At 39.6% G+C, this 27,962-nt stretch overlaps 1 protein-coding gene across 6 annotated transcripts; it reads right to left on the minus strand.

The window, feature by feature from the left end:
* On the minus strand, positions 1-27,962 carry ARL14EP (ADP ribosylation factor like GTPase 14 effector protein). Of its 6 annotated transcripts, none has more exons than XM_058663229.1 (7): positions 27,844-27,962; positions 25,297-25,382; positions 15,879-16,376; positions 14,425-14,552; positions 12,017-12,241; positions 4,473-4,533; positions 1-389 (listed from the first exon to the last, which is right to left on the minus strand). In XM_058663229.1, the coding sequence occupies exons 3-7, from the start codon at positions 16,302-16,304 to the stop codon at positions 273-275; spliced, it is 957 nt and encodes a 318-aa protein (XP_058519212.1). In that variant the 5' UTR covers positions 16,305-16,376; positions 25,297-25,382; positions 27,844-27,962; the 3' UTR covers positions 1-272. The 6 variants fall into 6 exon arrangements, with proteins under 6 accessions (XP_058519212.1, XP_058519213.1, XP_004585493.2 ...); XM_058663230.1 differs by lacking the exon at positions 27,844-27,962 and adding an exon at positions 26,129-26,149; XM_058663232.1 differs by lacking the exon at positions 1-389 and adding an exon at positions 2,606-3,651.

The following is a 27,962-nucleotide window of genomic DNA, read 5'->3' on the forward strand; positions in this document are numbered from 1 at the left end:
TTCTTTTGTGAATGATTGATTTTATTCACTTGAAAGGCAGAGTTATAAAGAGGGAGGGAGAGAGAAAGGTAGAGACTGAGCGAGATCATCCATCCACTAGTTCACTCAACAGATGGCTGGAATGGCCAGTGTTGGGCCAAGCCTAAACCAAGAGAAAGAATCTCCTTCTAGGATTCCAACATGACTGCATGAGCTCTGGTGTTTGGACCATCTTCACTGCTTTTCCCGGACCATCGGCAAGGAGTTGTATCGAAGGTGAAGAAGCTGACAATTCAGTTGGCATCAATAAGGAATGCCAGGGTTGCAGGTGGCAGATTTCCAACCCCAATGCCCAAATCTGACCATGTAACGTTTGTACTTATGTTCCATTCTTCCAATTGAGAAGATCCCTGAAAGAAAATGAAAGAAGAGTGATGCTGAAAACATTTCCTGCACTGTGTTGGCACTTCTACACATACCAAATTATTTAATCCTCATTAACACCCCCTTCAAAAATGAACCTGGAAAAATAGAGACTTAGTAACTTGACCAAAGTCACACAACACAGGTAGATCCTGTTAGTGTGCCTCCTTGGACTCATGCTCTTAGCCACTAAATTAATTGTTTCTTGTGGATGTGCACTTATTGCAAAGCCAGCAAAGTTCTTTTCAAGGTAACAATTTATAATCATGGGTAGTTCTCCAAGAGACTTTCAAATTCACATTAGCTTTAGGAACTCTAAAACAAGGATAGAAGTGTTTATTCACCAATGAATCCTTTTAAATCTTTTTCCATAATAATGATCTCCCAATGATGTTGCTGATCATTCCAACTCTATACAAGGTGTTTACCTGGCACTCTCAGCCCTCACAAAGAGTCTATGCAAGAGTTGAAAGTTATGAACAGTCCTTGACACTGTGAAAAATGAGGTGCTGGCATCAAAGACATTGAATGATTTTTTAAAAACATATAAGGCAGACAACAAAAAGGAGACACAAAGAGAAATCTCTCTTATCCTCCAGTTTACTATCCAAATATGTTTGCCTACTACAGCCAGAACTGGGTCAGATTGAAGCTGGGAATGTAATCTGAGTCCTCCATGTGGGTGGCAGAGATCTAACTACTTCAGTTATCACCTGTGGTCTCTCAGGATATGCACTGACAGGAAGCTGGAATCGGAAGAGGAACAGGACTTAAACACAAGCACTTCAGTATTGAATGCAGACATCCCAAGTGGTGTCTCAATTGCTGGGCTAAATGTCCTTCCTGAAATTGAGTGATTTTGCCTGATGTCACATTGCTAGTGTGTAGGTGGAGCTGGAGTTGAAATGCGGGGCCTGTCACATGGCCTCTACTCAAGCATTTGCTGCCCCTGTGTTCTGTGAGAGATGAGGCTCATCTCCACCTTTGTCTCAGTCAGACTCACTTGCTGTGTCCACTTCACACCCAACAATTGCTTAAATTGAAATTGCCTATCTTTTTAAATTCTTTTCCATTTAATGCTTTTTGATAAACTGAAGAGTACTTGATGTTCATGACACAGAAAAACACAAGTTCAATATAGAGAGCCTAAAAGCTATAGACGTCACATTTAATCCCTGAAGCCCTTATCTTAATAATTTCTTAGCTGAAACTTCTGCAGTCACCACTCTTCAAGAGACTTTCAAAGACCTCATGCTTGGCTCCAGTGATATGTCTGCTTGTACCTAGAGATGCTTGCCAAGTAGCCTATGACTACTCCATGTAACTGAAAGCCTAGAGAATTATGTCATCAAGAAGGATCCAGGTTTCACAGCCAATGAGTAAATCAGGAAAGCCCTGGATTGCCAGTCATGTCTAAACACCAACCTTGGTGGATCACTCTATGCCTAATTATTTCCAATGACATAGCACCTTTAAGTGCTGGGCAGGAAAAAGCCTCCACCAGCAAGGCCATGCTTCTCAGGCTAGTGAAGCTAAGGGTTAAGAGGTTAACCAGAGGCACAGTAAATGCATAAACCTGCACACAGTTCAATCATTATTAGAACAAATATGAAGTTCACTTATTAATTTAAAAATATTCATTGAGTTCAGCACTACAGTGGCTAAAGTCCTCCCCTTGCACACCCTGGGATCCCAAACAGGTGCCAGATCGTATCCCGGCAGCTCTACTTCCCATCCAGCTCTCTGCTTGTGGCCTGGGAATGCAGTCGAGTACGGCCCAAAGCCTTGGGACCCTGCACCCATGTGGGAAACTCAGAAGCAGCTCCTGGCTCCTGGCTCCACCCGTTGCGGTTGCTTGGGGAGTGAATCAGCAGACAGACGATGTTCCTCTCTGTCTTGCCTCTTCTCCGCATATCTGATTTTCCAATAAAAACAGTAAATCTTAAAAAAAAAATACTTACTGAGCATCAACTGAATACCAACCAATGCTGTATGTACTGTAGACAATAAAAAAGTGAACAAAATTATCTTACAAAGCATCTATTCACCTGCAAAATGGTTAACAATTATAGCACTTAAACCCCAAAGTGTCAGAATTATAATTCAGCCTGGTTTTGGCACAGACTTATTACTAGAAAAACATTTTTTAAAAACTCAATTTTTAGATCATACATTTTTAGATCATAAATGCACACACACACACACACACACAGCCTCAAGATGGCTTCTATTTTGACTCTCTCTAAAGCCTGTCTTTCAGAGAGCTGTTACAGAGCTTCTCTTGATGTGTCCCAGCAAATCTGATAAATAGTATCTGGCTCCTTCGGCCATGTGCAAAGGGACTAGTCTCTTAGAGCATGTGGCAGGACAGTAGAAGGGAGGAGTATGGCTGGTAAACGCAATCATGGTCAGAATCTGTACAGATGGCCTTGGCACGGGAGCTCTCAAGTTATTCTGAAGGGATTCTGCTGCTATGACTTGCCTGCTGAAGTTGAGTCTGCTAAGAGCACTATTAAAGAGTTTCAAATCCTGAAGTGTTTGGCCTGGTTCATGATGCTTGACTCAAAGTTATTTGCTTTCTTCTGCCCACCAGAATGTGTTAGTGATGACTTGAGTTGGATGGCCCAAGCAAGAAAATTTCATTTTTTCCCAGGTACATTCCTCTTGAGGACACAGAATCAGGGTCCTCTGTCTCTGATGGAATTCAGCCCCATCTCTCCTGCTTTGTAACTCCTGCAGACAACAAAACCCTTCACTCTGACAGACAGGGGGTTATCATTTTCTCCCACTTGTATCATTATGCTTTCTTGCTTTTTCTTCCTTTATTTTCCACTCCCCCCTTAATTTCAGTTTCCATCCTTGGGAATCCATTTTCCAGTAAGGTCTACGGTTCATTTATCTCCAATTTTTCTATCAAAATGAAGCAAAGTCAAATCTTATCCAACTCCTTATGTAGAAACAGATGGAAGAAAACAAGATGAAATCAATGAACTGGAGAACAGATTGAAGAAGCCAAGGCTAGAATTAGGTAACTCCTTATATAGTTTGCATATTAATATTATAATAGATTGCTTCATCTGTACCAATACTGGACTAAGCACCATCTCAATCATTACAACTTCCTAATGGAATTTCCCTCTTGCATTATTCTTTCTTTTAGGATGAAAAAAACTGAGGATGAGAGTTGAGAGAATTGCCCTAGGTCCTTAAAAATTGGATTGTAACTATAGGCATACAGCCATTGTTCATCTGCTATATGAGAAGGAAAACCAATGATTAGCAGTAATACCCCAGTATCTTTACGTAATGCTATATTTTCATTGCTGTAAGAGTAATCATGTTTATCACAGAAAATTGGAAAAGTTATAGAATATCTGACAGAGAATATTAGAAAGCAGGTAATTGCAAGACAAGTTTTGCTAACATTTTGGGGTGGGGTTTTCCAGTGCATCCTACTCTTTTTCAAATTTGGAAATGTCTCCCCTTTATTTTGCTTTATGGTCTGCCTTAGAAAACAGAAAATTATGCCATTAGTATTGCCCGTATCATTGAAATTTCTCCCAAAGCTTATTTGTCTATATTACATTAATATATAAATGTACACCATTAGTGATTCCACTGTTCTTTACTGGGTGGAAAATTGGAGTTTCCAAATTTTGCTACTACAAATATGATGGAATATATCGTGTGGGAGCTCCCCATTGAAGTACTAAAGGCAGTCAAAGGCAGCCATGTTTGTCATTTACAGATGATTTCTCTCCGAGGTGTCATCATTTGTATGTTCTGGTTAAGTTACAATGAGCTCTTTGGCGTAAGTGGGTCCACATGGTATATCGCACTTGTTGGGAGATGATGCAGCTGGGGCTGGGGTGTGCGTGTGAGATCCAAAGCCAACACCAGCAAGGTGAGAGGACCCATAGCCATTTCCTCCTGCTTAGTACTGCCTTGCATTCAGCTAGGCAATGATTCACCTGAGGAAATGAAAAGGAATGAAACAGAGTCAAGGGACCGAGTTGCTGGGCTGCCTCTGACAGCTCCCTAGTGGCTACTTCACTGCAGAGTGGTTGCACCTTTACATCTGCCTTGACACCTATGGCTGGCACTGGATGGTGCTCAGGCTTGGCCTTCCTTCTGAAAAGAAGACACAAGATGGCAAGCAAAACTCTATTATACTTTTCCTCCTCCTCATTCTTTTCATTCTTTTTTTTTTTTTTTTTTTTTAACTTGGCCAACCTCACCTTCTCTATTCAAAGACAAAAGAAAGGGACTGACTTTTCTTATTGGGGCAGGGAAAGGAAGAAAAGGTAGCAACATATAGGTTAGATTAGATTGCACTGTCAATTTTAACTCTGCATTCATGCTTCGTCTATAAAATAGACTTTTCTATACATTCAAATATTTTAACAAAATTTACTGAATATACATGCCAATTGTTTTATTTCCTTTTTCTATTCTTAAATATTAGAGGCATATGTATACATGCACACATAGCAGGTGGGGAAGACCTCCCCTTAACTGCTTCTCTCTGGAGAGCCACAGTCAGGAACTCATTCTAAGTTTCCCACATGCATGGTAGAGACAGCTACTTGAGGTCCCACCTGTTGCTTCTCAAAGCATGCAGCTGAGGGAAGGTAGAATTATAAGCAGAGCTGGGACTTGAACCCAGGTATTTCTATATGGGATGCAGGAGTCCTGATGTGTGACTTAACCTCTAGGACAAACACTGTATTGACTGTACTGACTGCAATAGGGAGCAGAAACTGCTAATCGCAAATTAAAGGAAAATTCTTCCATCTTTTGACTGGCTGCTTATTCAAAAATTTAGACTATTATCTATACTACTTTTCCTGGATCCTAGAAATTAAAAAAAATTACTAATGGAAATTTAAAACTATGAAACTAAAGTTTCTTGATATTTTCTTTTTCTTTTGCAAGCAGATTTTAAGATTGTTAAATGTGGTAAATAAAAACAGTGAATGTGGTTAAATTTCAATTTGACTCAATATCTTTTTGACTATCATGCAATACCTATGTGTCCTCTAAGTATTCTATTCTGAGATATGTTAGAATATTTTTGTTGCTTATTTAAAATTCAAAGTCAAAGGATGCAGGTTTGACCCAGCAGTTAAGACACTTACCTATCAAACCAGATTTATCTGATCCCAAGATCAGTGTTCTTTGCACTGAAAAAACTGGTCCTGAAATTGTCAATTGCACTCCAAGACAGACTTGGATTTTTTCAATTGAAAGACTAACTTACATAAAAATGAGGTGGGCAAGAAAGAGAATATTTTGCTCTTTTCCACATGATATTTTGAAGAAACAATTATCTCCCAAGACACTTAAGCACATGATCCTTCAATTTAACCTTAACAAAACTCATTTTCTAAACCTTTGCTTCTCTAAACTGTGGGACCATTTTACTGTAAGTTTGTTGTAAAACATCACCCTCTCCTGGACAGAAGAGTATCATACAATGGAGATAAATGCAATGGATTTTTAAAAAAATAAAACGAAAGTACACTTGAGTTATGCATCCAATCACACAATAAATGGCTGTTGCTAACATATATCAAGCATGTATCTTATTCATTAATGTGACCTATTATATGCAATCTGAAAGATCTCTCAGAACCTGCTGATTAATATTTTCCCACCCATTTTTATGGAGGTGACTGAATAATATGAATGGGAATAAATAACATCTTTATCTACAGAACACACATTAAAAAACTAAACTATAGTAACTGCTAAGTGGTCAGAACCAAACAGTTCCAATGAATCCTGATATTAATAACTTCATACAAATAAGAAAATAAGAAAAATTATAAAGCATATTGGTCAGCCCTGGTATTTTAGAATCAAACTTTATTTGGTTCCTTTTTTCAATGTATAAGGTTTAGTGACCTTTGTTAAGTTAGCTATATTTTGACACCTAGGTTTCCTCTTCTACATAATCACAAAAAGTAGTCATCAATTAGGAAACATGAGAAAATGAAAGGTAATGGCATTTGCTGCAGCTGCAATAGTCTGAATCCTCTGAACTCGCCAAATTCCATTTGTTGGAATCTTTACCTGCATGGTGAAGCAATTAGAAAGTGAGGGTCTTTAACTAGTGATTAGTTCATGTGGACAGAGCACCCATGGTTGGCCCAAAGTAAAAGCCGGTTGTTTATGAGGAAGTTGGCCCTCACCTGATATAGGAACTATCAATGCTCTGACCGTAAAACTTTCTAGTCTTCACAAGACTTCTGCTTTTTGCAAACTATCTTGCAATGGCAGCCCAAATGAACCAAGACAATATGTAACAAATATGCAACTGTTAGCATATTTTAAGAGGCACACTATCTGTGAAAAAGTACTAGGTCTATCATAACTATAAAATCCCAAGTATAAAAGCAACTATTTAAAATTCTTGTGTGTGTGTGTATATATATGTGTGTGTGTATACACACATACATTTATATATAACTTGAGCTATCAATGCTTCCTTCCCAGGTCTGCATAAGAAGAAAGCTGGAGTGAGGAGCTGGAGCCAGATCGTGATACCAAATACTCCAGTATGTGACAGGGGAATCTTAATAAGCATCTCACTGCTAGGCTATACGCCTATCCCAATGCTTTTTTTTAAGATTTATTCATTTTATTACAAAGTCAGATATACAGAGAGGAGGAGAGACAGAGAGGAAGATCTTCCGTCCAATGATTCACTCCCCAAGTGAGCTGCAACGGGCCGGTGCGCGCCGATCCGAAGCCGGGAACCTGGAACCTCTTCCGGGTCTCCCACGTGGGTGCAGGGTCCCAAAGCTTTGGGCCGTCCTCTCCTGCTTTCCCAGGCCACAAGCAGGGAGCTGGATGGGAAGTGGAGCTGCAGGGATTAGAACCGGCGTCCTTATAGGATCCCGGGGTGTTCAAGGCTAGGACTTTAGCCGCTAGGCCACGCTGCCGGGCCCAAATATATATATTCTTAAAAAGCATCCTCCTCTCTGTATATCTGACTTTGTAATAAAAAATAAATAAATCTTTAAAAAAAAAGAATATATATATTTATGTATTTACTTATTGAAAGGCAGAATTACAGCAAGAGAGAGGATGGAGAGATAGAAGCAAAGATCTTCCCTCTGCTGGCTCACTTCTCAGATGGTCCCAATGGCTGGGATTGGGCCTGGTCCAAGGTACAAGCCTGAAACTGCATCTAGGTCTCCCACATGCATGGCAGGGTCCCATCACTTGGGCAATCCTCCATAGTCCTAGGTACAATAAGAGGGAGCTGGTGCAACAAATGGAGCAGCTGGGACCGGAATAGGTGCTCATATGAGATGCTGGTGTCATGGGCAGTGGCTTAACCCACTGTGCCAAAACGTCAGTCCCAACTATTTAAGTTGTCAAGCACCCAAGTCAACCATGCAGAATTACAGTGCATGGGCTATTTGTAGTTCCCAAACCCAAACTGAGATGCATGAGTGGGCCACGATGGAGAACTCAGGAATATAACGTCAAGTAATCTGTTGGCCTTTTTACCAGTGAGGTTTTGGCAACACAGCAGCAATCTATGAATGAGAAAGCAAGCCCTCTTCCTAGCCTCCAGAGCTTTGGGAAATACATTCCTGCTGTTTTTATGTCAGCAATGTATGGAAGTATGCTGCTGCAGCCCAAATGGATTAAGACATATAGAAAACGTGGAGCTAGGCTGAGTTCCCTTTTGTTTTCAGGGCCACTACTTGATATTTATCTCTTCAAAACCAGAAACGTGAGTTTCATGTAAGGGCAAGAGGGAAAAAGAAGTAGAGCTCCTGACTCTTAAGTTTAATGTTGTTAGCACTATATCATAAATGACAAAAGAGTCAAGGATGCTCCTCCAACTGTCTGATTAGTTAATTAATCAGACCCCACTATTACAATTTCTATTCTCCTTGACCTAGCACTAATTTCTAGAGATGAAATCACAGGGTCACAAAGGGAATGCTTCACACATTGCATACATGTTAAATGCTTTGAAGGCAGGTAGTACGAATAAAAAGACAAAAACATCCCCCGTCCAAACGGTAGCTTAACTACAGGCATCTTAGCACGTCAAACACAAGACATGCTATATCTGTGTAAGGAATTAAGACTCACAAGAACTATATGAAAAAAAATTCTGCAAGGATGCAGAGCAGGAAATGTGACTGTCACAGCTGTTTGTTGTCCATTATTAAGACAAGTTCCCAAGGGCATGAGTGTGTTTCTTTTTGAAACTGGAGACACATGGGATTGGGAGAGAATAAGAGAATGACAAAGTTCTCACCTCCCTAATTCTGCCAACTATTTGTAATGGCTGGGTGCTGTACTGAAGCCAGGAGCCAGGAATTCAATCATGGTCTCCCATGTGGGTGACAGAAACCCAACTACACGAGCCACTACTGCTTCCTTCTGGAATATGTATTAGAAGAATGCCAGTGGCAGCAGCCAAAGCCAGGAAATGAATGCAGACACTAACTAGGTTCGAGTTCCATCCCAGGACACAAGTTAGAAACAAGCCATTCTACCCTTGGGCTTGGGTGATGTTAATTCTCACGTGAGGAAAGCTAACTGCCTATCTGGTGACTAAGTTGTATTAAACACTTAATGGCTGATCACAGGCAAAAAAGAGAAAATGATCAACTCAAGTAATTAAGTCCAGTTCCATTTCCTCATTCATATTCTCAAGAAGACAAAAGCCAGCAACAGTCAGCTGCTTCTGGAAAAGTAATAAGTATGCTACAAAGAGAAACCATTTTACTTCGAGGAATGTTTTTTAGTTCCCACTTCAGCAGGGTATTATTGCAAAACTACATGTTCAGAGTTTCCATTCAGAAGTAAAGAGATTAGGCAGAAGTAGTAGCAGCAAAGAGCAGTTTATTTTCACGAAGATACCAGCAGATGTCAGTAAAAACTAAGAGGTGACAAGAATTTTGCACAAGGATGTTAGCTATTTCCAGTAGGGTAACTATAACGGAAGTCCAGGTGAAACATCTCACTTTTCTATACCGTGACACAACTTCAGACGTGAGAAGGGTGTAAGAGACCACAATGAGATTCTTCAGGTACCAGCAGCTCCTTAAGAACAGAAATACTCTGGTTTCTGTTCTAAAGTGTTAAACAAACAAAAAACAAAAAAAACTCACCCACCTAAAATACTACACACCGAATACTACTACATATCAAATTGAACTATACTTCAGTCACTTAAAAAAAAAAAAACAAATAGGTTACAGCATATTTGGTACTTCAATGCATGCTCAGGTGTTCTGAATATACATATTTGGAGCATACAAATATGGGTACTTGTCTCTGAAATTACGTAACAACATTCATCAGCTTCTCATAACTATTTTCTCAAAAGAACCAAGCTAAACCTTACCAAGTTATATTTTTAATTAACAGTTATCGTATTTGCTGAAAATTATTTGCTTAAAATTTATGCCAGGAAAGTAGCTTTAGAATTGACTGTCACATTGTATTTCCACTTGCTAAATAGGACTAGACATACTATTTCAAAAATAGAATAACATGATATTCCAAAGATACATACCCATTCCTTATATTTATTTATAAAATTGGCATTAGATCACATGTAATGACACTTTATTCAAATTTACATATGCATTTTTTTACTTTCTGTAACACTTGTAAGATGTCAGTGGCATTACACTAACTTTTCTAATAGGCTATACTCAGAGAAGTTAACTATTAAGTATTATTTTTACCTTTCAAATAAAATTCTGAAATTATTTAGCTATACTGGAAAACATAAAAAATATGAGGATTTAGATTTTATTGGGTTCCGAACTAGAACTGTGATGTAATTTTTCCAAAACAGAGCTTTTACTCATGTAGCAGTCTATTCTCAATCTAGCTGTACCTCCCTCTGTAAGCTTTTCATATTACCATTACAAATCTGACTCCCTGAATGGACGTGAACAAACATTATCAAAATTGTTCAAGCAGTTTTCCCTCGAAAAAGTTATCCATGTCTTAAAATAACGGGTCTTCCCTACCACGCATGGCTGGAATTCAGCAATTTGAATTCTAAAGCCATTTCTCCAACCAGAAAGATGTTTCTGGGGCAGGGGTTTGGTCTGTCTAGCAGCTGAATCATCAGTTGAAATGACTACATTTCATTTGGAGCGCCTGGGTGTGAGCCTCCCTTCTGGTCCCAGCTTCCAGTTAATGTGAACTCCAGGAGGCAGCAGGTGAGGTGATGGAACTGCCTCCCTGCTACCCAACCCACATAGGAAATGTGAACTGAGGTCCTGCTTCCCGGTACAGCCCAAATCAGTACTTTTCTGCTTTCTTTTCATTATCACTCCCTTAAGGAGAATTTTCAAACCTTTCGTATTCAACAACAAATTTTCCTAGAGAATGCACGGTAAAATGAAAGGTAAGAAAAAAATATATTTTTTTATCACTTAGACATGTAGATTTCCAAATACTTAATACTCAATTAGTTGAATCAAAATAATTTTCCCTGAAGTAGGCACTGTCCAGACTGCATGCAGTCCTCTTTTTGCAATGATATTAAGGGACCATAAGAAACAGTCACGAAAGGCAATATGAATAATCAGTGGGGGAAATTATAAGTGCTCCAAGCCATTAAAACCGGTCAAAACATTAAAAATTCTGACAGTCACAAATATCAAAGAAAATGAGAGAGCAGCCTTAAATACTATTAATTAGTGTGTTTTACATCATTGTAAAAACTGAGTGGTTTGAATGGTAGTTGCCATTTTTTTCTATCAAATAATTATGTATGATACTGAGAATTACTTGTATTCCATAACAAGTCATCATACTCCTTTCAAGTTTCAATCATCTTCCACCCATTTCATTGTGCTTTCAATGCTGTATACTTCCATAACCACATTACATTTCCTTTCTTGAAGGTGACTGGGATACAGTCACCCTTTTCATTATGATCAGGTTCCTCACTTTTGTTAAGCTTGCCTTCATCAAGTGCCTCTACATACACATCTGGAATTTAAAACAAAAGCAGTAAAAATATTGCTACAACTGATACTATCTACTACTCCATGAATTCAAATTTCAGTTATCACTTGATTTTTTGACTGCATTTCATCTTAATTGGTCCATTCTTCTAATTATGCACTTGTATGAAATTTCACCTGAGTGACAACGCAACTACAGGCTCTGCTGTCAGTGAGCTGAACACATAACAGGAACAATCATGCACAGCATGTACAAAGAACATGACTGCTCCCTCACAAACAAGTGTAGTGGCGTTGGATACAGTCACTAACAGGCAATATCCGGTGACACGTGAAACTAAACTGTGCTGTTAGGAGAATTGGTGTTTTTAGCTAACTTGTGCTCACCAAAATGTGTGCCTGTGGGAACTATGCAAATTGAGGACTGTCTACACTTCACTTCTTTAAGCTGACCAATGGAGGTTTAAAGCTGATTGCTGAGAATGTTGAAGAGGCATCCAAAACACACCAGAGCATACTGAGTACACTTTAAAGTGGTTAAATCTTTGTCATTTGGTAATCAAGCTTAAAATGTATCTTAGAAAGACAGAACTTTAGAAAGAGAATGAGGGTCTTTGCAAACATCTTAGTTCAATACTACAAATTACCCAGCATGCTTGTTATGAATTATTTCTCCCCCTTCGATTTCAATTTGCTCATATAGCCACTTGCGATCACAGCGGCACTCCGCTCCGCATTTGGTAGAACCACAGGCAGGACAAGCATAGAAACAGCCCAAGCAGTCCTCATCAAGGCAGTCGCAGAGGTCCATCCCGCTGAAAATCAGGAGGCCTTGGCTATCATAGACCTTACTCTTCGCTGGTATCACCTGTCTGTAAGTAAGACACAATGAATTACACCTCACAAAAACACTGCTTTTGAATATTTTGAACTGAAAATCAATAAAATATTTAAGATCATAAGAATTTTATAGGGCCTGGCGCGGTAGCCTAGTGGCTGAAGTCCTCCCCTGGCATGAGCTGGGACCTCATATGGGTACTCGTCTGTATCCCGGCTGTTCCACTTCCCTTCCAGCTCCTTGCTTGTGGCCTGGGAAAGCGGTAGAGGACAGCCCAAGGCCTTGGGACCCTGTACCCATTTGGGAGACCTGGAAGAAGCTCCTGGCTGGCTCAGCTCCAACCACTGCAGTCACTTGCGGTGTGAACTAGTGGATGGAAGATCTTTCTGTATAGCCTCCTCTCTATAAATCTGACTTTCCAATAAAAATAAACACATCTTTAAGAAGTCTGTATTAGAGATGAGATTCTGTCAAGTGGTATGTAAGTTACCAGATTTATTTTACATTAGTAACAAATGAGTTCCACAAATCCCAAAAAAGTTCAAGTCCATTTGCATGTAAATAACAAAGGAATGGACAAGAGCCTGTTCAAAATGTAAGTGTATTTTTGTCAAAAAAAATTTTCCCTTTACTGTAAACAGAAAAAGAAAACTCCATGGCTAGTTAGCAGTGCTTCATTTTACTGGTCATGGTCTGTAAGTAGTTTCCATTAAATATATACGTATGTCTGTGTGTGTGTGTGTATTCATATTTAATTACATACACAAAGCTCTCATTCACTGGTTCATTCCTCAAATGCTAACAACAGCTGGGAGCAGGAACTCAACCCAGGTTTCCCATCTGGGTGGTAAGGATCCAACCACGTGAGCCATTACCTGCTGTCTCCCAGGACACACATTAGCAGGCAGCTGGAATTGCACATCAATGAGAGGTGAGTGTCTGAAGAGGTGTCTTATCACTAATGCAAACACCTCCATATTTCATGTTATTTGTAGCACAGTATATCACACAGTAGGCTTTTATGTTTCAATTAATCTGCTTTCTGTTCTTCAACAAACTCCAGAAAACATGGCCTGAAAATATTTAAGTCATTCAACTTTAAATTATTTCCACCTTAACAGCTGGCATAAATGCACCAGTAGAAATGCTGACTGCACTTAATCCTCAGTAATTATACTAACATTTGTTTGTCAATATTATAGAAATGCTCCACAGTTTAGATTCATATTCTAAATTATGCAGTTCACCTATTCATTTTATTGACTGTACATTAATGCTTTCAGACATGTGAAAAAGAAAAATTGTACATTCTGATAAAATATATTTTAGCTGCCACTCAAGAATCCATATGCCAATTACATGATTAATTCCTTTAAAAAATTTTAATTCTAATACATATGCTTTTAGGTATTTTAAAAATTTATTGAGGCTGGTGTTACACAGAAGTGAATTAAAAGTGGCTGTGTGTAATGCTGGCATCCCATATTGGTGCTGGTTCAAGTCTCGGCTATTCCACTTCCAATCCAGTTCCTTGCTAATGTATTAAGAAGGCAGAGGAGGATGAACCAAATCTCCAGGCTCCTGAACCCATGTGAGAAGCTCAGATGAAGCCTCTGTCTCTCGCTTCAGCTTGGCTCAACCCCTTCCATTGTGGTTTGCAATGGAAGATATCTCTAAAAAGGCAGAGAAGAGCAAGCCAGTATCAGAGAGAAAACAAAAAGAAAAGAGAGCTCTCTATTCACTGAATCATTTTCCAAATGGATATCACGGCCAGGACTAAGAACTTCTGGGTCTCCCATTTGTGCGCAGGAGCTCAAGTACTTAGCCTGTGTTCTGCTGCTTTCCCAGGAACATTTACCGGGAGCTGGATCAAAAGTGGAGTGATAGGGACACCTACTGTTGCCCGTTAAGAGATGTCAGCATTGGAGGACACAGCTGTATCTGAAACACCACAATGCCAGCCCCTATCAGTTACCTCTCATGCCAAAAATATTATTGTCACTTCATTCCCACCTTTTAGAAACACATTTTTTATAGCTGAAATAGCTGTCTTAATATCTGTGAGTGAAAACCAAGGCTTTGGGAAATTTTCCTCATTTTACATTATCCAATTTAAAAATGTCTACCCAGAAAATTAGAAATGTGAGAGGAAAATAAGGGGACAACACAGATATGAAGCAGAAAGTTAACAAACACCTTAGGCAACATATCGCCTACCTATCTGAACCAGCAGATGCATTTTTGGTAAGTCGTCTTTTTTCTCTTTTACCCGTTTCTGGGGCAAATTCTGTTTGCTTTCCAGGGTTTGTAAACTGTAATGACCTCAAAGCTTTTGCAGTTCTTCCCTGAAAACAAGACAAAAAAGTCACTAACTCAGATGATAACTATATTAATATTCACAATATGCTCATCCAGATCCTACACCAACCTAGCAGCGTGAAGCACACGCACATACACACAATTTTAGAACTCAAGTGCCGTAAAACAAAACCCTGGGCCATATTCAGAGATAGCTGGCTAACTTATTAATGACATTTTCATGATATAATTTTGGTCTCTGGCATATTACGTACAGAAAAGTGATAAAAACTGCAAAGACTGCTTCACAATCTGGGAGAAGGCAGAAAACTGCTGTAGAATCCATGGACACATAACCGAGATGCTTACAGATGATTCTGGGCCGTTAAGGAAAAAGTTTTATTACTGCATTTTATATATTTTTCAGAGCAGAAAAGCAATATGGTTGCAAATAATATGCTTTTTTGAAAAAGCTTTGTGCTTTTGGGAAAAAAACACTGCCTGTAATTTATCCCATAAAAGCAACAAATAAGGGCAAAGACCTTTACCGTGATACATCAATAGGTCTGGTATGAACTACAGAGAACACTGGGTCCTGGAGATAAGCCTCTGTGAGGCAAGGAAAAGAGAAAGAGTATGTATAGTTCAAAGCTTTAAATACCTCCAGTTTGGCTTATTACTATAACGTCAAGGAGAAAAACACTCTAGTAGCAAGAATTATGAAATGTTTTGATATGATTAAATAATTTGTATGCAGGCATGAGAATAAGGATGAATACTCTCTAAAGTAAAAATGAAGTTAGGGCCCAAAGAGTCCTAAAATCAGCGTTGATAGTATGAAATAAGGCTTCAAAGACGGAAGCAAAGAAACTCGTACGCATTTTCAAAACTTCAACAAGTACTGGACATAATCAAAAAAAGATTGAAATAAAAAAACAATTTTCCTAAATCACTTCTCTAATGCTCCTTCTAGAGCAGTAACTTTGAGATCCATCATAAAAAAGAGGAACTCATCCTGGTTTAAAGACCGGCTGGCTGGCAAGTCCCATTTAGCTACTGGTATCAGAAAAAAATTTTAGTGAAGCACTGATTTGGCCAGAATGCTCTAAAAGCTGCCTTTAACATCGAGGCACTACAAGCTGCAGTTTGGCATCTTGGGTGTATTGTCATTCTTAAGTGACAGTTTCTAAAATGTTTTTTTTTCCAAAATTAGGTACGCAGAAGTATTTGGCTACACTACTTACTTTCAACCCTCCAATTTTAAAATAACTGTCTGCTAATGAACAATGAGGTAAATACAATTTCTTGTAATTAAATAAACGTCACAAACTGGAAGTCATTATTAGAAAAAAACAAATGACTCTTATACATACATCAGATTCAGGTTTTCTTTTCTGACGATCTTCAGCATCAACATCCACACTCCCATTGATTATCTGAGTACATTTTGGACACAATTTCCATCCAGGTACAAGTTGTCTTCCAAATTTTGCGCTCAGAAAAGTGGCATCATCTAAATCGATCACATGCAGATTTTTTTTGGCTAGTTTTTTATGTATGTTAAATGGGTCACAACATGACTTCTGCAAATCCTCAAACCTGTCAATGTAAATTTTTACATGATGAAAGCAAATTGTATTGTTCCCAGAAAGTGTCATTCCAGTTCTAAGTTGAAGCAAAAGCATATCATTTGATGACAATTCTTGCAAAGTCTTGAAACCTGTGTGACGAGTATAATAGGTTTTATGGCACTCATTTGTTGTACGAAGCTGGACTCCAACTGAACATGGATCCATCATTCTTGATTTTAGCAAATTTTCAAGTTCTATTTTGTCTAGAACCTCTCCTTAGCAGGTCATATGCTGATCACCCTAGAGAAAACATTAAAGAGTCATATTTGCGCTGCGTTTTATATTGGAAATTGAGAAAGTATCCAATAAGATTCAACATCATATAAAAAGGATAAAGTATACAAAGAATAAAATCAAAAGTCTACAATAAACATTATAATCACCAAACATGAGAAAAGCATTCCCCAAGAATTCAGAACCACAAAACAATACTGGCTTTAAGAGCTTCCACTTAAGGCCATATTAAATAGTGTAAGAACTGATATGAGGCATGAGCAGGTTATTCTGCCTGCTAGCCCTGCCATCCCATATGGGCACTGGGTTTGTGCCCTTGCTCCTCCACTCCGATCCAGTGCTCTGCTTGTAGTCGGCAAAGCAGTGGAGTATGGCCCAGGTACTTGGGCACCTGCAACCACGTGGGAAACCTGGAAAAAGCTCCTGGCTAGTGGTTTCAGTTCAGGTCAGCTCTGGCCGTTGTGTACATTTGAGAATTTAACCAGTACATGGAAGATATCTCTCTCTCTCTCTCTGTCCCTCCTCCTTTCTCTGTAAAGTACGCCTTTCAGGTAAAAATGAATACATTTTAAAAATAGAAAGGAAAGAAACATTCAAAGGTAACATGAATATTTACCTGAGAAATAAAACAGCTCAACAAACTATTAAAACTAGTCAGATACTTCAATCGGGATGCTGTAAACCAAAGACACTACAAGACAGACAACAAAATACATTAAATCTTACAAAAAATATATAAAGCCTTTATCAGCAAAAAAACTGAAAAAAGACATCTTAAATAAAAGCAGCTAAATATCATTTATAATGTGACTCTAGGAAATATGCAATATTCAGAAATTTATCTATATTCAGCACTATTCCAATCAAACTCCCGTTGGATATTTCATCTCCAACACCTTTGGAATGCAGCAAGCAGATGTACACAGTAGACTAAAGATCCAAGGAACTCTGTATTGAAAATAAGATACCCTTCTACCATAAATCTATTGAAGTTAAAACAGATTGGTACTGACATACCATGGATAAATAGTTACATAGACAAAGGCCTGGTATATGATACACAGTACTACAAATCAATCACTAGTTACCTGGATTTTAACTACCTAATTTATCCCAGCTTTAGCCTGGCCAGAAGATCTCTTAAGTCTGATTTTCAAAATAAATAAAAACGTCTTGCACAGAAAACATAATTAGAAGTATTAAAGAATTAAACCCGAAAAACTCTGTAAAAATTTATTAGAACAGATGTATAGGAGATTTTGACATGAGAATATGGGATATTTTTTCAAGCAGGAAAATATTTAAGGCAGAGAATGCTGTATTTCATTACATATCAATCTTATACACGTACCTATTAATTAAAGGAAGGGAAAAGACAATTTAAAGTTACTGTTAGGATACTATCTCAAATACTGGGAAAATTTCTGACTTCTAAAAGTCAATTAGAAAGTGACATAGTATCCATTATAAAACTAAGCAAATATTCTGCCAGCTCAGCCTTCAGACCAGAGATGGTCTCCCCAAGAAACCACTGAATGTATCTGGACAATAAGATGCTGGACTCTATGCTTGGTACATGCCTGCAATGAAAGAATCTTGACTGGATTTGAACTGTAATATTGCAACAAGGTGGAGGAATCCACCATGGAGGGAGGGCACGGGGAGGGGTTGGGGGAATTCCACAGCCTATGAAACTGTGTCACAAAATGAAATGCAATCAATTTAAAAAAAAGATGAAAATACCAGCAAAAAAAAAAATTTAAAAAAAACTAAGCAAATATATAGGTAATCCACAAAGAAAAGCAATAAATCCATATATGCACATAAAACGTCTACTTATCAATTCTCAGGGAAATGTAAATTAGGTAGCATTTCTGAAACACTTTGCATTAACAAAAAACCTGCTAATATCCAGAATATACAAAGAATTCCAAGATAACCATAATAAAAACAAACCAGTCAAAAAATGGGCGAAGGAAATGAGAAATCACTTTTCAAAGGAAGAAATCCAAATGGTTAACAGACATGAAAAAATGCTCAAGCAACTGCAGAAATTCAAATCTGATATCCTAGTGTTGACTAAGATGTGGATAATTCTGGGCCTAGTGCTGTAGCCGAGTGGCTAAAGTACTTGCCTTGCATGGGCCAGGATAGCATATGGGTGCCAGTTCTTATCTAGCTGCTCCAATTCCCTTCCAGCTCCCTGTTTATGGCCTGGGAAACAGTGGAGGATGGCCCAAAGCCTTGGGACCCTGCACCCAAGTGGGAGACATGGAAGAAACTCCTGGCTTCAGATTGGCTCAGCTCCAGCTATTGCAGCCATTTGGGGAGTGAACTAGTGAATGTAAGATCTTTGTCTCTCCTTTCTATAAATCTGACTTTCCAATAAGAAACAAATAAAAAAAATCATTTAAAAAGTGGATAATTTTATGTGCTTCCTATACACTGGTAGAACAGAAGCTGATGTAACTGGTTTAGAAAGCTTTTGGTATTTTCTTCTGAGCATGAAGTAGTGTACACTCTAGGACCCAGAAAGTTTTTCAGTTCTTGATGACTACTGAAGAAAAGTATTTCCTCATAAGCATAAACTATATAGAAGAACTTTCACCATTCATTGCTTTTGGTAGTGATATATGAGAAATGCCCTAATTGTGAAGAATCAGAAATTATGGGTTTTTCATACAAGGATTCCTACATAACAGTTAAAATGAATTAAAGATGAATTAAATGAATCAAAATGAATAAAAAATGCGACTTATAAATATAACCACCAATATCTAAAATGATAGACATCAAATTCTTCGATATTTCTGAAAAGAAAGCACATTTTTGTTTTCAAAGAGATTTACAGAAAATAAAGCTGAGGGAGCTGGCATTGTGGCTCAGAGGATTAAGCTGCACCCTGTAATGCCAGCATCCCACACTGGAGTACAGGCTCGAGTTCTAGCTGCTCCGCTTTCCAGACAGCGTCCAGCAATGCGCCTGGCAAAACAGCAGCAGGTGTTCTCAGTACTCGGGCCTCTGCCTGCTACACAAGCGACCAGGCTGAAGTCCTTGGCTCCTCGCTTTGGAACGGTCCAGTTCTGGCTGATGCTCCCACTTGGGAAGTCAAACAACAGATTTAAGATCTCTCTGCTCTTTCAAATAAAAAAATAAATCAAAAACAAAGAAAAAGAAGGCTAAGTAGTTGTACAAGTGCCTCACTTTTTTCCATAAGTCTCACTTGTAATTTTTCAAATAAAATGTAAAAGCTATGTTGAGGGCCTGGTGCAGTAGTCTAGTGGCTGAAGTACTTGCCTTGTTTGTGCCAAGATCCCTTATGGACACCGGTTTGTCTTTCAGCTGCTCCATTTCCCATCCAGCTCTCTGCCTGTGGCCTGAGAAAGCAGTTGAGGATGGCCCAAAGCCTTGGGACCCTGCACCCATGTGGGAAACTCAGAAGGAACTTCAGGCTCCTGGCTTCAGATTGGCACAGCTCCAGCTGTGGCAGCCACTTGGGGAATGAATCAGTGGATGTTTCTCCTCTCTGTATAACTGACTTTGCAATAAAAATAATAAATCTTTAAAAAGAAAAAAAAGCTATGCTGAATTCTTAAGATTTAATAAATACAAGGCACTAAGAACGAAAAAAAGAAAGATGAAAACCATTGAGATCCAGGTGGTGTCATGGCATTACAAAATCTCGGAGTTTGCAATTTTGTGTTTTCAAGCTTTGTTCCACATTAAAAAACAAACAAACAAACAAACAAAAAAACCGGGTACAACTTAGACACTAACATGATTTGTTTTCTATAAAGAGAGATGGTAGTCATGGTCCCATGTAACAAAACAACAGCAAATAAATGCACATCTCCTTATTTTAAATCTTCCTACTGAATGCAGGAAGAAAGATCAGGGCTGATTCAGGTAAAGCTGTCGGCTCCCTGCTAATGTGTCCGGGAGAGAAGAAGATGGCTCAAGTGCTCAGGCACCAGCATCCACACAGGAAACTTGGAAGACGCTCATGATTTTCGTCTGTGCCTGGCTACTGCAGCTATTTGGGAAGTGAATCACTGGATGGAAGTTTATTCTTTCCCCACCCTTCTGTCTGTCTCCTGCCTTTCTGTAACTGCCTTTCAAATCAGTCGATCTTTAAAAAGATATAACAAAGTGTTAAGATGTTCAATAAAATGCTATAACCAGTTAGAACAGTATTCAGTCTTAATCATATCTCAAAATTAACACATGTTCTGTCATATAAATTAAAACGGGCTTACATCACAAAATTATAAATTATTTTCAAACAGAAACTAGGTTGGTAAATTGAGGAGCAGAAAAAAGAACCAGAAATAGAATTGCAAAATAACCTTAAACCACATGGTAAGGCATCTTGGGAAATAGCTGTACAGGACACAAATCTGGCTCTGACTTTTCTTTTAGCTTTACAAACAAAAGAAAGTAAGTTGGGCCAACTCTGCCACAGCACAATACTAAAACTGCTAACGCTTAAGGAGATAATGCCAGAGATTCTTTATATGTGTAGGTAATATCACCAATTTAAAGTCACTAACGTTATAGTACTTTTTATCAAGTAAAAACCTAGGCTGGCCTGGTATCCTGTGACTTAGCTAACTTGTTTTAGAAAATGTATACAACACATCTTTACCGTTTAAAGTAATCTTTATATGAATTTTATTTTCATTAAAAATATTTTCCTTAGATTTGGGGAGCCTCCGTTCCTTCACTTTTTTATGTAACATTGGCCAAGACATTGCCTAACTCACAAAAGTTTATTAGTAGATTCTGTAATTTACACTGGTGAACTAAATACCTATTCTGAGGTTAAATTAGACTTCTAAAAACATTACTGATTTAATTTCCTTGGAGTCAATATTGCTAGTAAGTTTTTGCTCATTTTCCACAACGATACAATATTTTTCCCTCTATAGAGTCTCTGTAACAGCGAGGGGCTTGGAGAGGTGCATGCCGGGAACCTGCTGACCTGAGAACCTTGGCTGTGTTCCAGGTGTCTGGGGGAAGGCCCATGAAAGGCCCCACTGGAACACTACCTACTATAATAGGTTCTGCCACTGTGCTCTCTGGCCCACTCCCGCTAGGCTTGCTTTCAGTCCTTCGAAAACAATTGTAGTCTAATGACCTTGAAAGAGAACTCAAGCTCATGAGAACTAGGCCTTGCTTTAGGAGCATTGCCTTGTGTTTTTACAGTACTATGTAAACTATGTCTCACTAACTAGAAGACCAGGTGTTCTTGCAGGCAAAGTAATCTTAGGATTGTCTGTTCTCAGGGTTGTTTAGAAATCCAGGTTGAATGGATGTAAGGAAAGCTTACAAGAAATTTTTTTGGATTCCTGATCCTTGGTCCCCTGGGTCTTTTTCCATGTGACAGTGTTCTCTGTCCCAAGATTCAAAGAGATCCACAATTCTTTAATGCTAAATCGATATTAACCTAGATTCTTAAGGGGAGAAAGCATAGTTAAATTGTTTCTTCTTCAAGTTAACTTTCAATACACTCCTATGGTAAAAAGTGGCTTACAATCATTTTGAGTTACCATGAGAATCTCTGTAATTTTTGGAGAAACACTTCAAGGAATTAAATTGCATGAGTAAGCACAGAGTTTCAAAAGAAAACTTAACTTATTTGAAGGAGAGCGCGTTTGCGAAAAGGCTCCTCTTAGTTGGTTCACTCCCAAAATGGCAAGCCAAACACAGGAGCTGGGAACTAAAATAGACCTCCCATCACTGGTAACTCCCTGTGTCTGCATTATGAGGAAGTGGAGGCCTAGAAACCAGGCACTCCGACACAGGATATGTGCACCTTCACTGGCATCTTTGCTGAGACAGACCTCTTACCCTTCTATGATTCCCTAGGCAGCATGCTCTCCTGTGTCAGTGTTGGGCAGAATTATTTCTTACTGTCAGTTCTAGATCTTTACCGAAATTTGAATTTCAGATGTACAAATAATTTATTTTAGTTATGTTCATAATTCATTATTCATCTGAAATTAAAAATTAGTTAAGCATCCTGTTTTTGGTAAATCTAAAAACTCCACTAGCCCTATCTGGTGACCCCACTTGCTGTAAGCAGACATCTTCCCCCTGGTACCAGCCCCACCTCCCACTTGTGGCTGAAAGACTGAAACCCCTTATAAACAAAATTGCAGGAATTATTCCATTTCAAACTAAAATGTCCTATCTGCCAGAAGATAAATTGTCAGCAGCATAAGAAACTAACTTTACACACTGATTAAAACTCAGTGGAATGAGAATATAAAGTACACATTTCTGAATTAAGATAGCTTAACACTTCAAAATCTTGACGTGGGTTAACTTCCTTATATAAATACTACAGTTTGCTCATGAACTGCTTATGAGTGAGGCCAGCTCAAGGAATACAAAATTTCATGTTGTGACCTTAAGTAATCACTGTCTTTCTCCTAAAACTCACAATCTCTAGTTGCTCCTACTCTGTTTATATTCCTCAGTATTATTCCTTTCTTTTCTCTTTCAGCCAGCTAAAATTCTACTGTAGAACTCTTTGCTTCTGTTCATCTTGGTCTATGTTCTGGCAGTGTGGCTAGAAACATTAATATTTATTTTGCTTTATTTTATTTCAGTTGATAACAGTAGACAGGTAGATAGTGAATGACAAAATTAGACTGCCAATAACGAAGCCATGTATATGCACACCTTCCATACCAACTCAACACGGCTCAAGGGTGAGAATTTCCCTCAACTCAGACAAGCTTCATTTTCCTTCATGTACCACATGCCATGATACACATTCCTTGATCAAGAACTGCTGTAGGCCCACACAAAGCACTGCCAACACCAGACACTGACCTGAGAATTACCCCTCTGCCTATGAAAACAAACAAAACAGTAGATCCTCAACTTAGCTGAGGACTGTTCTCCTTCATGAAGTTGCCTGTACTCCCAGCATCTTTCAATATATGTGGCTTTGCAGCAGCTCACCTCTACACCTGCAGGTGGTATTCTCATTATGTAGGAAGGTAGATGTTAGTCTATGTGTATGAGAGGGGGCTAAGAACAAAAATTATGAAGCTCCTCAGGTTGAATGAGGGAGTAACCTAGAAGCACACTTGGGAAGTAGCCCAGCACTTACATATCACAAGTGTGGCCCATATAGCACAACCTTAAAAGTGGCTCCCAGCCTTCCCCTGGGGACAGTCTTGAAGGAATCTTCCCTCTTGTGCCAGGTTATTAGGTACAACAACACAGTGCAGATAAAGCCCCACAGTAATTTTACAAATTTCATGTCTGGAAAGCCCTTGTTCAGCAACGTCCTAGAAGAGGAAGGAGAAATACTGGGCCCGTAACCATAAATGCTCCAGTATGAATACAAACTAGGCCTTCTAACTTTTCTGAATGCCTGTCTGGCCTGCAAGCTATATTCTCTTAATTGTGTTGCTAGCTTGTTTGCTGCAGTCTGTCTCTTGCCAGGAATTCTTTTTATGGGAAGACAAGAACCTGAACTCTGTAGCTTAAGACTGTGTCTAGCTAGTGGTCTTGACCCCCAGTTCAGATGGTGGCCCAGTAGCTTCATTTTGTTTGCTTCAATGGCAGAAAAACACTATGTTCTTTCATAAGAACTGCTTAGGTCTTTCCTTACTAGTGGTAGAAATACATTACTAGCTCTCAGTTCTTTTCTGAAAGGACTGCCTGGTCTGTCAGGTGCAGTTTCTTCATTAAATGAATTTACTGCTACTCTGTCTCATGTGGAACCTCTACCTTCATGTAGAACCTCTGTGAAGCCATCTCTGGTAACTTATTTGATAGAGACAGCCAGGAGAGATGGAAAAAGAATAAATATTGTCCAGTTCCAGATAGTTATGAGGTAGAGCTTCTAACCTTTCTAGTTGTGAGCAACCTTCTGTAGTACACAGAACAACTTTTTCAAGGCCACCTCCAAACGCCAAGGGACAGACAGCAATAGAAGAAAGCCCTCAGGCCATCATTGTGGCATAGCAGATAAATACAGGACTCCTGCGTACAATATAAGTGCTTGTTTGTGGCCTGGTCATACCACTTCTGATCCAGTTGCCAGCTAACTGCCTATTAGGAAATGCAGTAGAGATTGCCCAAGTGTTTGGGCCCCTGCCAGCCACATGGGAGACCCAGATGAAATGCCAAGCTCCTGGTTTCAGTTTGGCCTACCACTGGTCATTGTGGTCACCTGCGGAGTGAAGAAACAGAAGTTTTTTGTCTCTCCCCTTCTCCATAACTTTTTCAAACAAATTTTTAAAAGGGAGGGGGTGAGAGAGATAGCTCCATGCCCATATGCAGCTCAAAGAAAACAGAGAAGATGGATCCACGCTAGCCCTATTGGACAATGCGTTATTTCTCTTGAGAGGGAATGGTTAGGTAGGCAGGTAGACAAGAGACCATATGCGTGTAAGCGGCCAAAGAAAACAGTAATTTACTACGGATGAATAAGGGAAGAAACGTAAAAGCAAGGCTCAGGAACAACCAGCATTTATGGGGTGGGTCTTTAGTATGGTTGAATGAAGGTAACAAAAAAAAAATTTGGAATCAAGTCTGACCCACAGTTACATAGGTAAAATATTGCTCTTGTTCTATAACCCTGTCAGGTGGGTCTAACCCCCCTCCTAACAGCAGCTTGGGGAAATCTTCTCCATCCTCAGTTATTAGGTCTGTTAGGAAGTTCTGAGGGGAATTTCAGGAACTTCATATCCAGAAAATTACCACCCAACAATATTCCAAGATAGGGGAGAGGAGGACAGAGGGCCCATATCCATATCCATAAAAACTGCACTTAGTACAGACTGGGCTCTCAGTTCCTTCCTGTGATCCTCTTCTGGCCGCCTAGTGTTCTTTCTTCTTTAAATGTGATTAGCAGGCTTACTGTTAAAAAAAGAAAGAAAGAAAAGAAAGAAACACTACTTACTGCCCAGGAACCAGAACTGGCCTCAGCTGGGATCCTGGCACAATGTGAAATCTCAGTACCAGCCCCGGGATTTCCAGAATGAGAACCTGCATTAAAAAAACAAAACAAAACAAAAAAAACCAGTGCCATGTTATTCATAACATTATAAGCCAAGATACACTGTTTCAGATCATCAATTTTAAAAGTTACAAAGCATCTTCTATGTTTAAAAAAGCACACATTAAAAGGGCCTCATGAGAAGGCTCAGTGGCTAATCCTCACCTTGCATGTGCCATGATACCAGGTTCATGTCCACCTCCCATTCAGTTCCCTGCTTGTGGCCTGGGAAAGCAGTCGAGGACGGCCCTAAGCCTAGGGACCCTGCACCCGCATGGGAGACCTGGGACAAACCCCTGGCTTTGATTGGCCTTTCCAATAAAAATAAAGCTTAAAAAAAAAAAAAAAAAAAAAAGCTGTGTGCTAAGTGTGTGTCACGGTCTGTTACTAAAACAAAAAACATTTTTTAAAAAAGGTAAGAAAACCAGACAGACAGGTACATTTGATCCCTTTTAGTAAAAACTTCTGCCTTAAATCTGATAAGACAGGTAGACTGAAAGGTTTTAACAGAAATCCGTACTGTTCAGAATACCATCTTACATACTTTCTGCATTCTGATTTTTATAGGGCTCGGAATTTTTACCATCCCTGATCTACTTTACAATGGCTAACTAGAGATACCAAGTGACAATGCAAAACAAGTGTTTATATTCTTAGAAATTCTGACAAGGGTTCAAATGACTCTCCTGCCCAAGGTGTCAGAACCATGAAGAGGAAATGTATCCAAACGACTTACTTTTTAGGTGAACTCACATGCTGCCTTTTGTAGAAACATTTCATGTAAAAATTTCACTGAACCATTGCTTGAAAAAAAAAAATTAGGGTTTTTGTTTCTTTTTGTACAGAGTTCTACAGAGTATTTCCCCAGATTATCTCTTATTCAATAATAATATTCATCCATCCATACTACTGAAATTGGAGGCTTTGAACATGGTCACATATTTATAAAAAGCTCTGCAGCTCAAAACCGGTAAGGTTTTATGCTTTTTATCTTCATGTATTACTTCTCTCTGTTGCATGAGAATAGGCACTAACTAAATGGGAAGGCTCTGGGCCAATAAAGGAGGTAAACATAACTTTAAAAAAAATATGTAATACATAGCACCATTTTAAAAAGAGGTAGTTAAAGTGCCAGGTTCAGTACCAAGCACAAACACCATCTCACTCACCTTCAAAATAACATGGAGTGTGGAATGGCCCCCCATCTACAAGCAAAGAACCTCAGGGTTGCAGCTGTAGTTAGTCACAGAGCCCAGCCCAGCACCTGACACTCAAACATGCATTCGCAGAATGAGTAAGTTAAAAAAAGGTCTACTTTATATGAAGGATTCCTCTTACTAAGCTCTTCCCAGCTTATTCTGAGTTCACCGAACACATCCTCCTCTATTTTTCACATACATGAAAGCGTACTTGCATGTTATTTTTTAGGGACAATTTCACAAACTCTTGAGGTTTCCAAATTGCTTGATATTTCAATGTCAATGAGTGCAGAACAGGGATTTCAACACGGAGAAGTTATTTCTAGACCAAGAGGATTGCAAAGTTTTCTTTCACCTGAATGTGGCCCAAACTACCAAACTGCACTTAACTAAGGAGCGGGCTGGGATCATTCTGATGGAGAAACCTAACAGTGGGTCAAACCAGGCCGCCTACAAAGTTACTTTGCAGGGTAGCCCTTCGATTGGCTTGTCTGCTTGGGAAACAGGTTTTCTGTGACAGGAAATGCTAAGATACCCTTTTTTTAAATGCCACTAAGGCCTGGGCCCACCTGAGGACGCTTTACTCAAAGACAAATGACAGGTCCTTCCTCCAGTGTGTTTGCACAACACTCTCCAAAGACAAGGAGAGGTTTTCTGCATTACCTCTCAGCTTTTGGAAGGCAAGTGTTAGTCGGTGTTTAACACTTCACTATTCACAGCATTCACCACAGGCTTATTTGTGCTTGGCAGCCTTTCTTACTAGCCACTGGGCGGGCTAGGAATCCCCTGGGACCAGCCCGAAAACAAGGCGATTGGGTCCTGACTGCCCTGTAACGAATCCCACACCCCACGGCTGAAGCGCTTACACACGGAACGTCCCAAGTTCGGTTCTATTACAATGATCCACAGCACACCAGACAAGGGCACCTGTGTTCACTATACTAGGAGGAACAAAACAAAAGAAAATATATATTTATCTACGTATCCATCTTGCTCCTGACGGCTAGGGCCGAGCACTGGGTGCTCAAAGCCAGAACAGAGGGCGCAGACGTCCGAGCTGGGGGCAGAAGGGTGTGGACGCGGCTGGAGGCCGCGGGCGGCCCCGGCTGCAGCCGAAGCCCCTGGCGCAGGCCTCGGCTGCCAGCTCCACTCGCCCATCTTCCCAAAGCCTCCTGGTCTCCCTCTCCACCCAGGAACGGTTCTCCACGCCCAGCCGCACCCCAGAGCCGCTCCAAGCTCTCCTGCACCTTACCTCCAGCTCTCTTCCGCCCCGGTTCAGGAACGACCCGCGTCGACGCTCGGCCGCTCGCGGCGCAGCTTGCTTCCGCGGTACCATGGAGAGGAAGACAAGGGCAGGCTAGAGAGACTCCG

This window comes from Ochotona princeps, chromosome 4 (assembly GCF_030435755.1).
Source record: "Ochotona princeps isolate mOchPri1 chromosome 4, mOchPri1.hap1, whole genome shotgun sequence".
NCBI lineage: Eukaryota > Metazoa > Chordata > Mammalia > Lagomorpha > Ochotonidae > Ochotona > Ochotona princeps.

Excerpts from the sequence above, each read along its gene's own strand:
- ARL14EP (XM_058663229.1), bottom strand. The coding sequence starts at position 16,304 with ATGATGGATCCATGTTCAGTTGGAGTCCAGCTTCGTACAACAAATGAG. Across the intron at positions 14,553-15,878 it reads AAAGAAAACCTGAATCTGAT|GGAAGAACTGCAAAAGCTTT; the intron begins GTATGTATAAGA and ends TCTTGTTTTCAG. Across the intron at positions 12,242-14,424 it reads GCATCTGCTGGTTCAGATAG|ACAGGTGATACCAGCGAAGA; the intron begins GTAGGCGATATG and ends TCTTACTTACAG.